Source organism: Nycticebus coucang, chromosome 7 (assembly GCF_027406575.1).
Source record: "Nycticebus coucang isolate mNycCou1 chromosome 7, mNycCou1.pri, whole genome shotgun sequence".
Classification (NCBI taxonomy): Eukaryota; Metazoa; Chordata; class Mammalia; order Primates; family Lorisidae; genus Nycticebus; species Nycticebus coucang.
In genome coordinates this window covers 99,530,497-99,542,871 of record NC_069786.1, presented here as the reverse complement: position 1 = coordinate 99,542,871, position 12,375 = coordinate 99,530,497, and the positions used below count along the sequence as shown (strand labels likewise).

The 12,375-nt window shown below is 41.2% G+C and overlaps 1 protein-coding gene across 2 annotated transcripts in view; it reads right to left on the bottom strand.

Moving 5' to 3' along the window:
• Nucleotides 1-12,375, bottom strand: part of KIAA2012 (KIAA2012 ortholog) — a 128,863-nt gene that overhangs the window by 54,149 nt on the left and 62,339 nt on the right. For both annotated transcript variants that reach the window (XM_053597487.1, XM_053597488.1), the window contains exon 14: nucleotides 6,943-7,019. In XM_053597487.1, the coding sequence (XP_053453462.1) occupies nucleotides 6,943-7,019 (77 nt within the window). The remainder of the gene's footprint in view (nucleotides 1-6,942; nucleotides 7,020-12,375) is intronic.

Genomic DNA, 12,375 nt, shown 5'->3' with positions numbered 1-12,375 from the left:
GGTTAAATAACCTGCCTCAAACCAGACAGCCAGTAAGGAAGAAGTTGGGATCTACTACTCTAAACGCAGCATTGTTGGATTCCCAAACCAGTAGGCCTGTTTGCAAGTAGAGGTCATGTGTGAATGGGGCTCTGTTGGTCCTGACATTTATTCTCTCATTTGGAAAATGGGGATAACTGTACCAATCTCATAGGGATGTTGTAAGGATGAAGGGAGAGAAACCTAAATCCAGCACATAGTAAACCTCAAAACATTGGCTGTTAGTACTTCTAAAAAGACCCTCTCAAGATAACGGGGAGATAATGATTAAACCTTGAATAGGTTCATTATACTTTTCTTTCTACTTTTACATATGTTTAAAATTTTCCATAATAAAAAGAAGAAAGAAAAAGGAATTAACTCGGCTGGCATTATGTGTTACTAGCAGACAACAGATCAATAAATACAGACTTACTGGGATAAATGATAGTTGCAGTAAAAATTCAACAAATAAAAGCCTTGATTTTGTAATTAAAAACAAAACCCTCTCAGGAAATTATTCTTAAATTGTCTAGGGCGTTTGGGGGCAGACAAAGTAATCCTGTGGGTAAGGTTGAACCAGAAGATGAAGTTTGCTTAGATCTTCAAAAAGCCTTTGAATTGAGTTCCACATTCAAAGCTATTTACAAAACCGGAGGGAGGGAGGGAAGGAGAAGAGGGGGAGAGAGAGGGAGGAAGAGAGAGAGAGAGGAAAGAAAGTGAGCACAAGCATAGACTAGGGGAAATGTGTCTTGCAAAAGCGAGCTAATCTTAGGAATGAGAGACAAAGGAAGAGTGGGCAGTGAAAACCATTTCTCTGGATAGGAAATGTGGCAAGTTAATTCTTCTTGGTATCAGCACTAGGACCAATCTTACTTATCAGCTTTGCAAAGCTCTCCAAGAAGGATGCCTCATCACATCTCCAAGTCTGCCCATGACCCAAAGCTTTTCTAGAGAAGGAAATATAAAATCATGGCAACCAACAAGAAGTACCCAGAGACTGTGTGACTTTGTTGGAGAAATGTCAGCCAAACTTCCATATCATTGTCACTGAAAATAAAACAAGTGCAAGCACTGACTCCTACGTAGAGGATTGTGGGCTTTTTCTATCTAGGACGTAGACCTTAATGTTAATGGAAGATTTGTGTTTTTTTGTTTTTTTTTTTGGCGTGGCTACTATTCGCTAAGAACTGTGCTAGCCACAAGGGATACAAGGGTAAATAAGGCAGAATAAGAAAAAAAAATGTCTTTTTTTTTTTTCAGATAACAGACAAAAAGTTAAACAGAAGGCAGAGCATGGTATGGCTCAGAAGGATGGTGAAATAAAAGGTTACCTTTGTACCCTGGCACAAAACATAGTGTGTCTACAGGTGTTTTTTCCCCTGCCTTTCTTGTCTTTTTCTTTTTTCTGTCCTGAAAGAGGAAAGCTCACAGGGGATATAAACACCATCTGTGAAACCACTGAGGAAACAGATGGGGTAAACATAGGTTTAGTCAACTTAAATCTAAGTGTACTAGAATTACAGCCCACTCTTTGAAATCCAAAAGAGGTAAACTTAGGACATCTAAGATCAAATATGAATTTGTACCGTTGTAAACTCATGAAACCTGAACTCAAAGGATAGCATAGGTTGAAATAGAAGTTGCTTTGTGAAATGGAAAAAAGAGGCATAATTCCAGTTCAGCAGGATTTTTAGGGCACTACCAAAAGTGCTAATCCCCACAAAGCAACAAAACAAAACCCAAGATAAGGCATGTGAGGATGTTTGTTCTCTAACTTGGACATAGTTTAAACAAAGGGAGAAAACTAACAGTTTGAAAACTTACTTTAAACAAAGAGATGCAATGGTTCTTGAAAAATCTATTTAAGGTTTAAGCTGATACTTTGATGCTCTTTACCAACAACCTTCTCCACCCTGACCACTCTATAAACCAATGTGTTCAGGGCTCCTCTTGTCCCAACCTTACATAGATGGATCTAGATGAAGTAGAGTTAGAGATTCAATTTTTTAGAAAAAGACAAATTCATGGTCCTCCAATGTTTAGAGACCAGGGGGATAAAGTGCCAAAAAGGAGTTGAGGTACTTAAAAGGAGAATTCTGATTGCTCTATTCAATAATCTAATAGCTTTTTGTAACAACAGTTACAAAATAATGGTGCTGTATTGTTGAACCCTGTGTAACTTGCTGTTACAAGTTAGAGACTATGTCCAAGTTAGAGAACAAACATCCTCACATGCCTTATCTTGGGTTTTGTTTTGTTGCTTTGTGGGGATTAGCACTTTTGGTAGTGCCCTATTTTTTGTACACTATGAGTCCTAGATCATTTTAAGTTAGACCTGAATAAAAACAGCTCTTCCTATGATCCATCTTTCCTTCTTATAGGGAGAATTTGATAAAAAGCAAAATGAAAACAAAAAGGCCCAGAAAACAAAATGAAAACTAAAACCTAACACAGTCCTAATTTCAAGTTCGCATGACTTCACTTTTTCTGCAAAAAGTGGTAACAGGTTTTTTTTTTTTTGCATACCTGCAATCACAGTTGACATTATTTTGATTTCCACTTTTAAAATATTAAATCAGTGGTTCTCAACTGGGGTTGATTTTACTCCTCAGGGGACATTTATCAAGATCTGGAAACATTTTTGATTGTCTCAACTGAGGTATTGTACTACTGGCATCTAGTAGGTAATAGCCAGGGATACTGTGCAACATTCTACAAGGAACAGGGTATCTCCCCATAACAAAGAATTTCTGGTCCAAAATGTCAACGGTGTTAAGGTTGAGAAACCCTGTGTTAAGCCATTAGTATTCAATCACAGTTTGCAGTATGAGCAATCCTTTTTTAATGCCTGAATTAAACTCCTCATTGAGAGGGATATATTATAATTTAGTTATTTTTCTGGATTCTCTGATGGTAGATTCTTAGGCTGTTTCTGATTTTTCCTTATTATATGCAGATTACACTGCAATGGACAACCTCACTGACTTTTTTTTCTGTTGAATTGTTTCCTTAGGAGAAATTCCCAGAAGTTAGAAATACTGAATCAATGTGTATGAGTACTTTTTCATGTTTCATTTGCTTTACAATAGATTGAACCAAATTACAATCCACTGTAAGTATCTAAGTGTACCAGTTTGTGTTACCATTAAAAAGAGTGGGAGGAGGAACAAATTTCAAATGGTACCTCCAGTTTACCTCAGTACACATTTAATCGTTATTCAGGATGAATATTTTTCCTTTCCTTTTCTTTTTTCCAAATCCTTCTCCTCCCCTCCCTTCCTTTTTCCAGTGGCACATTACAGCTCACAGTACCCTCAACTCCTGGGCTCAAGCAATCCTCCCACCTCAGCCTCCTGAGTAGCTGGGACTGCAGACATGTGGCACCACATTGGCCAATTTTTTAATTTTTTTTTTTTTTTAGAGATGGGGGTCTGACTACATTGTCCATTCTGGTCTCAAACGCCGGGCCTCAAGCAGTCCTCCCACCTTGGCCTCCCAAAGCCCTGGGATTACAGGCTTGAGTTACTGTTTCCAGCCCCATATTTGTTTTCCATTACTACTTTTTTTGACATGAATTGTTCATCTTTTGCTTATTTTCTAACTGGTTCTCAATATTTTTCTTTTAAAATTGGAGGTAATCTTTACTGAGTATGGATAGTAAGGTTAAAGTTAATAAAATTATTTTACCTTTTGAAAAGTTTTACTTTCTCCTACCACTGTACATCTATCTTCTCCTGGAACTTTTATTATAATTTTAATAATTTTTTTTAGGTACTGGTCACTCACCCAACCTGCGGCCCTTACACGGAGAAGCCCTGGGGGAGAGGAAAACCTTCTCCAGCGATTGATGTCAGCGACTTACCAAGGGAAGAGCAATTCTTGGTTTCTGAAGGTATCCCAGAAACCAATTTCCCTTAATCAAATGAAGGGCCTTAGGAGGAGCCACGAGGCAGGAAGGAAAATAAATCTGAAGGAGAATACCAAATTCTGTGAGGAGTTTGAAAGACCTGCATTAAAAAAGGGCACCGTACCTTTAGGACTTCAGAACTGGCAACGCTCCATATGCAGCTATTAATATGCAAAAAATGCCTTCATAAATACTTGATTCTGTTCACAGTGGGGAAGCAGTTCATTTGAAAGAGGAAATAGGAACTTGGAGTTGAAACATGTCTGCTCGTCTTCCTTTTTCTTTTTTCATTGCTCTTTTCATCTCCACATTTCCCCTTGTGGTTTTCTTCCCACTCTTTCTCCCAGATTTCACCCCTTTTCCAAATAGAAGTTGCTGATGTCCGTTGCTACTGTCATTTCGTTTGGAAGGAGTCCCCGCGCGGGGACTCTGACCCTGGGGTCCGGTGTGGAAGGGGTGCCTCGGAGCCCTTCCCACCGTTTGCGTCCTCGCCACACACCCGAGGGGGCTCGGGGCGCCCAGCCCTCCCGCTCCGGCAGCCGCGCGGACAGAGCAGAGCTTTTCCAGTCCCACCAGCAGGAGGCGCCCGCGGGCAGCCTTGGGGACCGGGTGGCTCCTCCAACCCAGGCACGTCTGCAAAGCCCGGGCTGGCTTTCTCTCCTGCCAACACCTTCAGAAATTGTTTTCCAAATCTCGGTCTGAGACTTCTCGTTAAGGTTGGCAATACCAAAATCTTTCCACCTTTGGGACTGCCTCCATCCCCCACTCCCCACCCCCAGCTGGCACTGTGATAAAAAAGTAAAAGTATCTTATGTGACTGAACTCCTAATATGGTCAGACCCCCAGAAGGGGGGAAGGGGTGAGTCAGTGGGGAGTTAATGGAAAGGAACGAAGAACAGAAACTGCTGATGCTGATAAAGATCAATCATATGGGACATTTTCGCCTGCTTCTCGGTGGGCAAGGGGGCAGTGGAAGGAACTGAAATCTGCTGGGCAGAAATTTGTTTCTAAATTTTTTCCAGATGCTTTCTAGTAAACATGAAATTAGTCATTTACTTGGAGTGGGTTGAGGAAGTAGTTAAAATTGAAGTCAGTGTTTAATCTAATAAAGGGCCATTAGCCTCAAGAAGTAGGGGGGAGGGGACAAAGAAGATATCCCCTTCCTTCATCCCTTTTTCTCTGTATTTGGGGGCTGGTGGGGTGCCCTAGAAGGTTCCTCAAATGGCTTTTCTTTGAGGACTACTTCTGAAGGAATGAAGAGTGCTGTGACTTGGACAAACCAACTGGTGGGAACAAGCCCACTCATTTCACAAAGGAGGCACATGAAGTTCTCAGAGTGAGCTGACTTGACATAGCCTCACGCAGGAAACCCAGGATTAGAGTTTAAGATCCTTGGTACTCCTCTTTCTGGCTGTGATGTTAATAATTCAGTCTAGGATTTAATTTGACATGTTGAGCCACTCTTTCACTGCAGGTGATGTTGGGCCTCCTAAAATACAGCCATGGGTCTGGGCGAATTTGGAGTATGTTTAGGCCCTGTGAAACATTTGCGTGGCCTTTGGAGTCGTGGAATTATCAAAATACAGTAGAGCCTCCGTAGTTGACCACCTTGATCACCTCTTAAGTTGACCTACTTTTCATAAAGTGGACATGCACCACACGTACGTATCAGTAGAGCAGGCCTAGTTCCCAAGTTGAACAGCTTGGTATGTTGACCAGTTAGTTACAGTTCCTTGGCTTGTCAACTTATAGAAGTGGAAACACGACATTTTCCTTAGTCACAGACACTCTCAAAAATGTAATGTCTCTGGATCCCTTATAAAGGGTGTCTTCAAAGTAGGCAATTTAAAAAAATGCAGACATTGGGACTGGGCAAGGTGGCTCACACCTATAATCCTAGCACTCAGGGAGGCCAAGGTGAGAGAATCACTTGAGCTCAGGAGTTTGAGACCATCCCCAGCAGCAGGATCAAGTCTCTGTTTCTATTAAAAATAGAAAAATTAGCCAAGCATGTGACAAGTTCCTGTAGTCCCAGCTACTAGGGAGGCTGAGGAGGGAGGGTCACTTGAACCGAGGAGTCTGAGATTGCTGTAAGCTAGGCAATGCCATGGTGCTCTAGCCCAGGTGACAAAGTGAGACTCTGTCTTTAAATAAATAAATAATAGTAAAAAAATACAAAATGGTTCTGTGGTTCCTCTATGGCAGGGAGGGTGGCCCAGCTGGGCTTTTCCTCAGTGGCAGCCTGATTCAGGCCCAGGGTCGTCACAGTGAGAGTTTAGTCCCTGCCTTGGAACCCAGCTCAGGCACACAGATGAAAAACACATTATTATTTTTATTATCTTTAATGGAGGAGAAAGCCAAAAAGTTGGAGATAAGGGAGAACTAAAGATCGTAGCCCCATAAGCTGTCGAGGCAAGGAGAGACCTGAGAGTCCCGGGAGCTACGTGTGCTGCTTCTGCCTCAGGTTCTCTCAGACCTTGGATTCAGCTCTAGGAATTCCCTTGAGTTGTTTCTCTAGGGAGAATGTGAAGATAGTCCTCAAAGCTTCCGGTGAATGAACACACTGATAAATATCTATGAACGGATGTCCTTGAACCACTCATAGTTCTTCCTAACCTATGCAGGTGAAGCACTGTCCTCCTTTCTTCACATTTCTACTAGCATCTTTTTCTTGATTGCTACTTTTTATTAGGAATGACAATTAGTGCCTACTGCTTAAATGCACGATAGCTTTCTGTGTTTCTGTATTCCCTTTCTGACTTTGCAGAAGTCAGGGAAAGGCCTGTTCATCTAATTCACACACATAAAGAGCCAGTCAATTCAGTACAGGTTAAGACATTCCAAATCCAAGAGTAAAGGAACCTTTGTGATTTTATAGTCTACTTACATCATTTCACTAATTATGCAAATGAGACCCAGAGAGGAGTCTCACCTAAGGTCACACAGCAAGCTGAGGCAAGAACCCAAGTATCTTGCCTCTCCATATCATTCTCCTTTTAGAGTCAGTACTGTACCTGCTTCTCTGTTGTTTGGGTCAAACGTGAGGTTTCATGAAGATTCAGGCGAAGATTGATTCGGGATTCGCTGTTTGCTATGGTGAAAATCAGAGAAAAAGGATCAAGGTTGTCAGACCCAGGTCCCGTGACTTTTTATATATATTGTACACATGTATACCTAGTTCAATGTATGTAAGATTAGAAACACATATACATCCATGGCATTCATATTTACTCTCTACATAATACTCATAACCTCTATCCACATAGTCTAAACACCATATTAAATATGGCGTTAAGACCTTTTGTTCAAATTTATATTTTTCTTATTTTGGTTGCTCTTTAAAAGAACAAAAGCAAATTCTTTGTGCTATTAAAATTCAGATAAAGCTGAAATAAAAAGGAAATATTGATGGAAAAAAATCTGCTGATGCTGTTGAATATAAATTTTGTATGATCATATTTCACTGAAGTAGGAAAATACTTCTCAGCTTTCCATGTAGAGAGAACAGAGACTTCCCTTTTCCCTCATAAAGTGGAGGAGCAAGTGGAGAGGTGGAAAAATGAAGCAAACAAAGGCAAAGACCCAAGTGAGGCTGGTGCAAAGCGGCTAATAGAAATCCTAGAGCCTGCCGTGAAGTAGGTGCCACTCCAATATAGAAATGATGTTGGTGTAATCCCCAGGACCCTCCTGTGTGGTTGGCATTGTCACTGTTTTTCACAGGTGTGGAAGCCAAGGGTTGAAAGATATGATAAGTCACCCAAGGTTGTACAAATAGTGCAGTTTTGAGAAAGGATTTGTATCCAGGACTACCTGACTCTACAACTCCATGGTGTCAAAGGATAGGATTTATTTATTTTTTTTCTTTTAAGAAAATAAATTTAATATTTATAAAGGAATGTTTATTTGAGGAATAGATTTAGCTAAGCACATGGCTCTACTGATAAGGATTTTCGTCTCCTCTATGGGACCAGTGTCCAGCAAAAATGCTTTCCATACTTGGTACTTATAAGCAGTTCTTTTAAGAGCCCACAGCCTTATGTGACTCTGTGTCTTTGTCTTTTTAACCTGAAGTCTCTGCTCATTCCTTGTGGCCTAACCTTCCCTTTTCTGTTGTTTCTCAACCGTCTTCTTCTGTCTTGTTTGAAAATGGCTTCTCCATAGATTTAAAACATATCTTATTTAAATCCAGCTTGGGGGAAACTTAATGCCCAGAGAGTGTTTTCTTTTAATTGGCTCAAGGCCATACCTTTGAATAGTGCAAGACCAGGAACCAGAACCCAGATGTCCTGACTTAGTGTCTTGTACTTTTTCCTCCACATCACACTGCCTCCTGTTAGCCTCAGTTGAGCTTGCCACATCACAGCTGCTTGGCCATGATCCATCCTCTGGACAAACCCAGCCCAGCAGAATTGTGCTGTGATGAGGTTCACTTCACTGTGGCTTGGAAGGAACCATGGGTCTCTTAGAATGAAACTTATAAATTCTAATGCATAAGGGAAGTTCTTGCAACACCAGGAGAATGAATCAGTCAGCCAGAGTTCAAGAAATGTAAACACATTTTTAGATAGGAGACTGAAAAATCACTTAGGACTTCCCCATCTCCCAGGTCAAGACCTTGGTAATTTACTGAGGTCCCAGCTGTCAAGGAAGAGACACAACTCAAACTGCATTCCTGGGAGATAAAGCAATTGGGGTGTAAAACTTCCTTTGGGAACAATGGGGGCAAGATATAAAATCAGAGGAACCCGACTAACTCATCTACCAACCTAGGCAACCGGCTGTGAACACAGGGCTCAGTTCTTTTTCTCATTCAGAAGCTGGTGTGCCCGTTCACAGATTACAGACTACATAACTTCTAGGCATGCCTAAAACTGGGAGCTCGCGGTCTTTATGTGATGAACATTTCTGCCACTAAAGAGATAAACAGAAAACACATTCCTTCTTTGGCCGCCCACGATCAGGCCTGAGCAGATTTTCAAACGCTAGCATTAATCTAACCACAGGCTTTTAGTGAGGAGATAGCATTCCCACCAGATAATCAGGCAGTTTTAGAGATGACCCTTATTAGATGGGGTCTCATCCCCATTTAGTGCCTTCTTCAAATCATGGGATCCTTCACCAAACACTCACAACTTGAAAAGCAGGAAAGGGCATCTGATTCCATCGTGGAATACAGCCCTTTAAAATTTCCTTCTATTGAAATCTGTGTTGACTATGTTTAATTCCCAACTTGTTTTTGTTCATTGTTTTAAATAGAAATGAAACATAGTTATATTTATTCCCATTGTTTAAAAATAACTATTTCCCTTGTATGGGTCCCTCTGATAGGCCCCATGTGGTGTCAGAATAGAAGTCTAACTCCAAAGAGTCACCTTATTGGGCTACGTGGGCCACCTGGCTCCTTCCCAGATGTGTATCAGGTTTGGGAAAGAACATCAGACCTGCAGGCTCCAAAGTGGCCAAATAGTCAGTGGTTACAGGGTAGCAGCTGTGGAAGGTGCTGGCAGGAGCCTCTTTAAATCTGTTTAAGACCCCCTCCCCAGAAACCATCTCTGAGGCTTGAGCATTCTTTGAAGGCTGCTATGCCATCATAGAACTTCCCCATAATCTGCTGTAGTTTCCTGGGAAGGGGGCACATCTACTGCCAAACGTCTGGGAAAGCTCCTTTTCCTTCTCACAGCTTTGCACATGGACTTGCTGGCCCCAGCAGATACCAATGGAAGAAGGCCTTGGTAGTGTCATGGTTTTGCATTTGGGGTCATAAATGGAAAATCCAAATGCAAATTCCAGATTATTTTTTAGAAGAGTCTTCCCAGTATAAACTTAACCATAAAAGGAAGAATAATTTTGGTCTTACGGAACTTTCCTTAAGAATATCTAAAAATACTTTATTTTATATGATGTGACTCAAGATGCCTATGACCTATAGCGTGTTTGTAGTGTTATAATAAATTTCAAGTCTGCTTATTTAGTGCAGGAGACCAAAACCAAAAATGGCCTTTTGGTATTGTCATGATCAAATTTTTGATTTAAGACCCTGTTTATGTTACATATTTTTGTTTTAAAGCTTCTTGGATACTGACAAGGGTGAGATGAGTGTATCAACTAGATGCTCAAGACCCGAGAAAGTCTCCAGGCTAAAGACATACCCCCGGGAACTCCAGTTAAGGAGGTAAGTAGAAAATATGAGTCAATATGAATTTAAATATGGAAGTGCCTAGGAAATGTGAGGACTGTATTTTTCTTCTAATTTGGAATAACAATCCTTTTACTCACTTATATCTTCTTAGATTAAGGCTAGCTAAGTTCAAGGGTCTGCCTGAAGCTTTGGGAACATCGACTTCTCCCAAAAGCTCATAAATTATTTTTTATGGAGTAGTCCAAAGGTACATGGCAGTTTTCCAAGCCCCCAGTGGAAGCCAAACTAGATGATAGAATTTAAATTTGAATGGCATAGCAACAAAATATCAACTACATGAGAAACACTCCAATCAAGATCCGCTGCAGGATTAATAATGATACCTGTGGTGGAAGACCATGAAAGGAATCCAAAGAAGAGGCAGGAGGAGGATCTACATACAGAGCATCTGCCAATTCAATTCACACGATGGTCTCAGTGCTCCAGAAAATATTGGTTTTGGTCATTCGCTCTCAGACAAATATAGGTATCTGGTCCCAAGCCTGCAGTCTAAACTCCTCCAATCCATTCTCTGCATGACTGGGAGAAGTCTCTGCATGTATGAGAGAGTCATTTTTCTAAAATAAAAATTGAGGCCAGGTGTGATGACTCACACCTGTAATCCTAGCACTCTGAGAGACTGAGGCAGGTGGAGTGCTTGAGGTCCGGAGTTCAAGACCAGCCAGAGCAAGAGTGAGACCCTGTCTCTAAAAATAGCCCAGCGTTGTGGCAGGTGCCTGTTGTCTCAGCTACTTAGGAGGCTGAGGCAAGAGAATCGCTTCAGCCCAAGAGTTTGAGGTAGAGCTCACAGCACTCTACCTAGGGTGACAAGGTGAGACTCTATCTCAAAAAAACAAAAATAAATAAAATAAAATGAAAATCAGATTATCTCAATTTCTATGTAAGCAGAATCCCACAGCTGCTGGGATAAATTCATTAGTTGCAGCCTATGGCTCCTCATGACCTGGCTCCTGCCTACTCCATGAACTGCATTCTCACCACTCCTCCCTCCCCATGTACCCTGGGGTCCAGTCATTACAAGTTGCTTACATTTCTCCCATGATGCCATGTGCTCTAACCTTCATATGCTCTATGCTTTCCCCTAAAGTATCCTTTCTTTACCACTTGGCTAGTTCCTATGTATATCCTTAGAAACTCTGCTGAGGTGTCCTTTCCTTCAAATAGCCTTCTCATCCTCTAGGCTGAGTCAGCCTGTACTCATGCATAGTTCTCAACACATTCCACCACTGTGGACTATTTTAAGGCACAGACTCTATCTCAACTGTGTTCTTGTGCCTAGCATAGCACCCCGTTTCCCTGAAAATAAGACATCCTCCGAAAATAAGACCTACTTACAGGAAAAATAAGACGTCCCTTGAAAATAAGACCTAGCGCATCTTTGGGAACACACCTTAAAATAAGACACTGTTATTTTCGGGGAAACAGGGTATTTATCGCTAGTAGATAGTTAGTGTTTGCTGAGTAAATGAATAAGCAATCTCTTTGGGCTTTTTAAAGTAGACTCACTGGTTTTATTGAACGTGTTCTGATGCTGGTGTGTACATTAATGTTCAAGGGAAGAACTGTGAGGAAACTAAGACAACCTCAAAATCCTTAGGCTACAAGGGCATGTGTGAAAGAAGCAAGAGAGAGAAATTAGGAGGGAAAACAATACTTAAGAAAAGCCTCATGTATTGTCATAGCTGTTTGATGAGAAGATGACATAAATGTCTGAAGGCCGATGCCGTAGAAAACAGTATTTATGAATTACTGGTTAATAAATTGTCATTTTTTGATCACTTCTACAGAAGAAAAAAATCAATATTCTAATCTTTATTAATTTTTGAGTAGGGTCTCACTCTATAGCCTTGGGTAGGGTGCCATGGCATCATTGCTCACAGCAACCTCCAACTCTTGGGCTTGAGCAATCCTCTTGCCTCAGCCCCCCAAGTAGCTGGGACTACAGGTGCCAGCCATGATCCCTGGCTAGTTTTTCTATATATTTTTTTAGTAGAGTTGGGGTCTTGCTCTTGCTTAGGCTGGTGTCAAATTCCTGAGCTCAAGCAATCTACCCACTTTGGCCTCCCAGAGTACTAGGATTATAGGCATGAGCCACTGCCTCCAGCCTCTAAACTATATTATAGGTTGAGAAATATAATTCACACATGCATGTAGATACAAAATCTTGAAATCCATACCTGCCTTAAAATGCATTGTGCCAAGTACTGCTTCAATGCTTGGGCAAGGCCCTTATCCCTCATGCATGCTG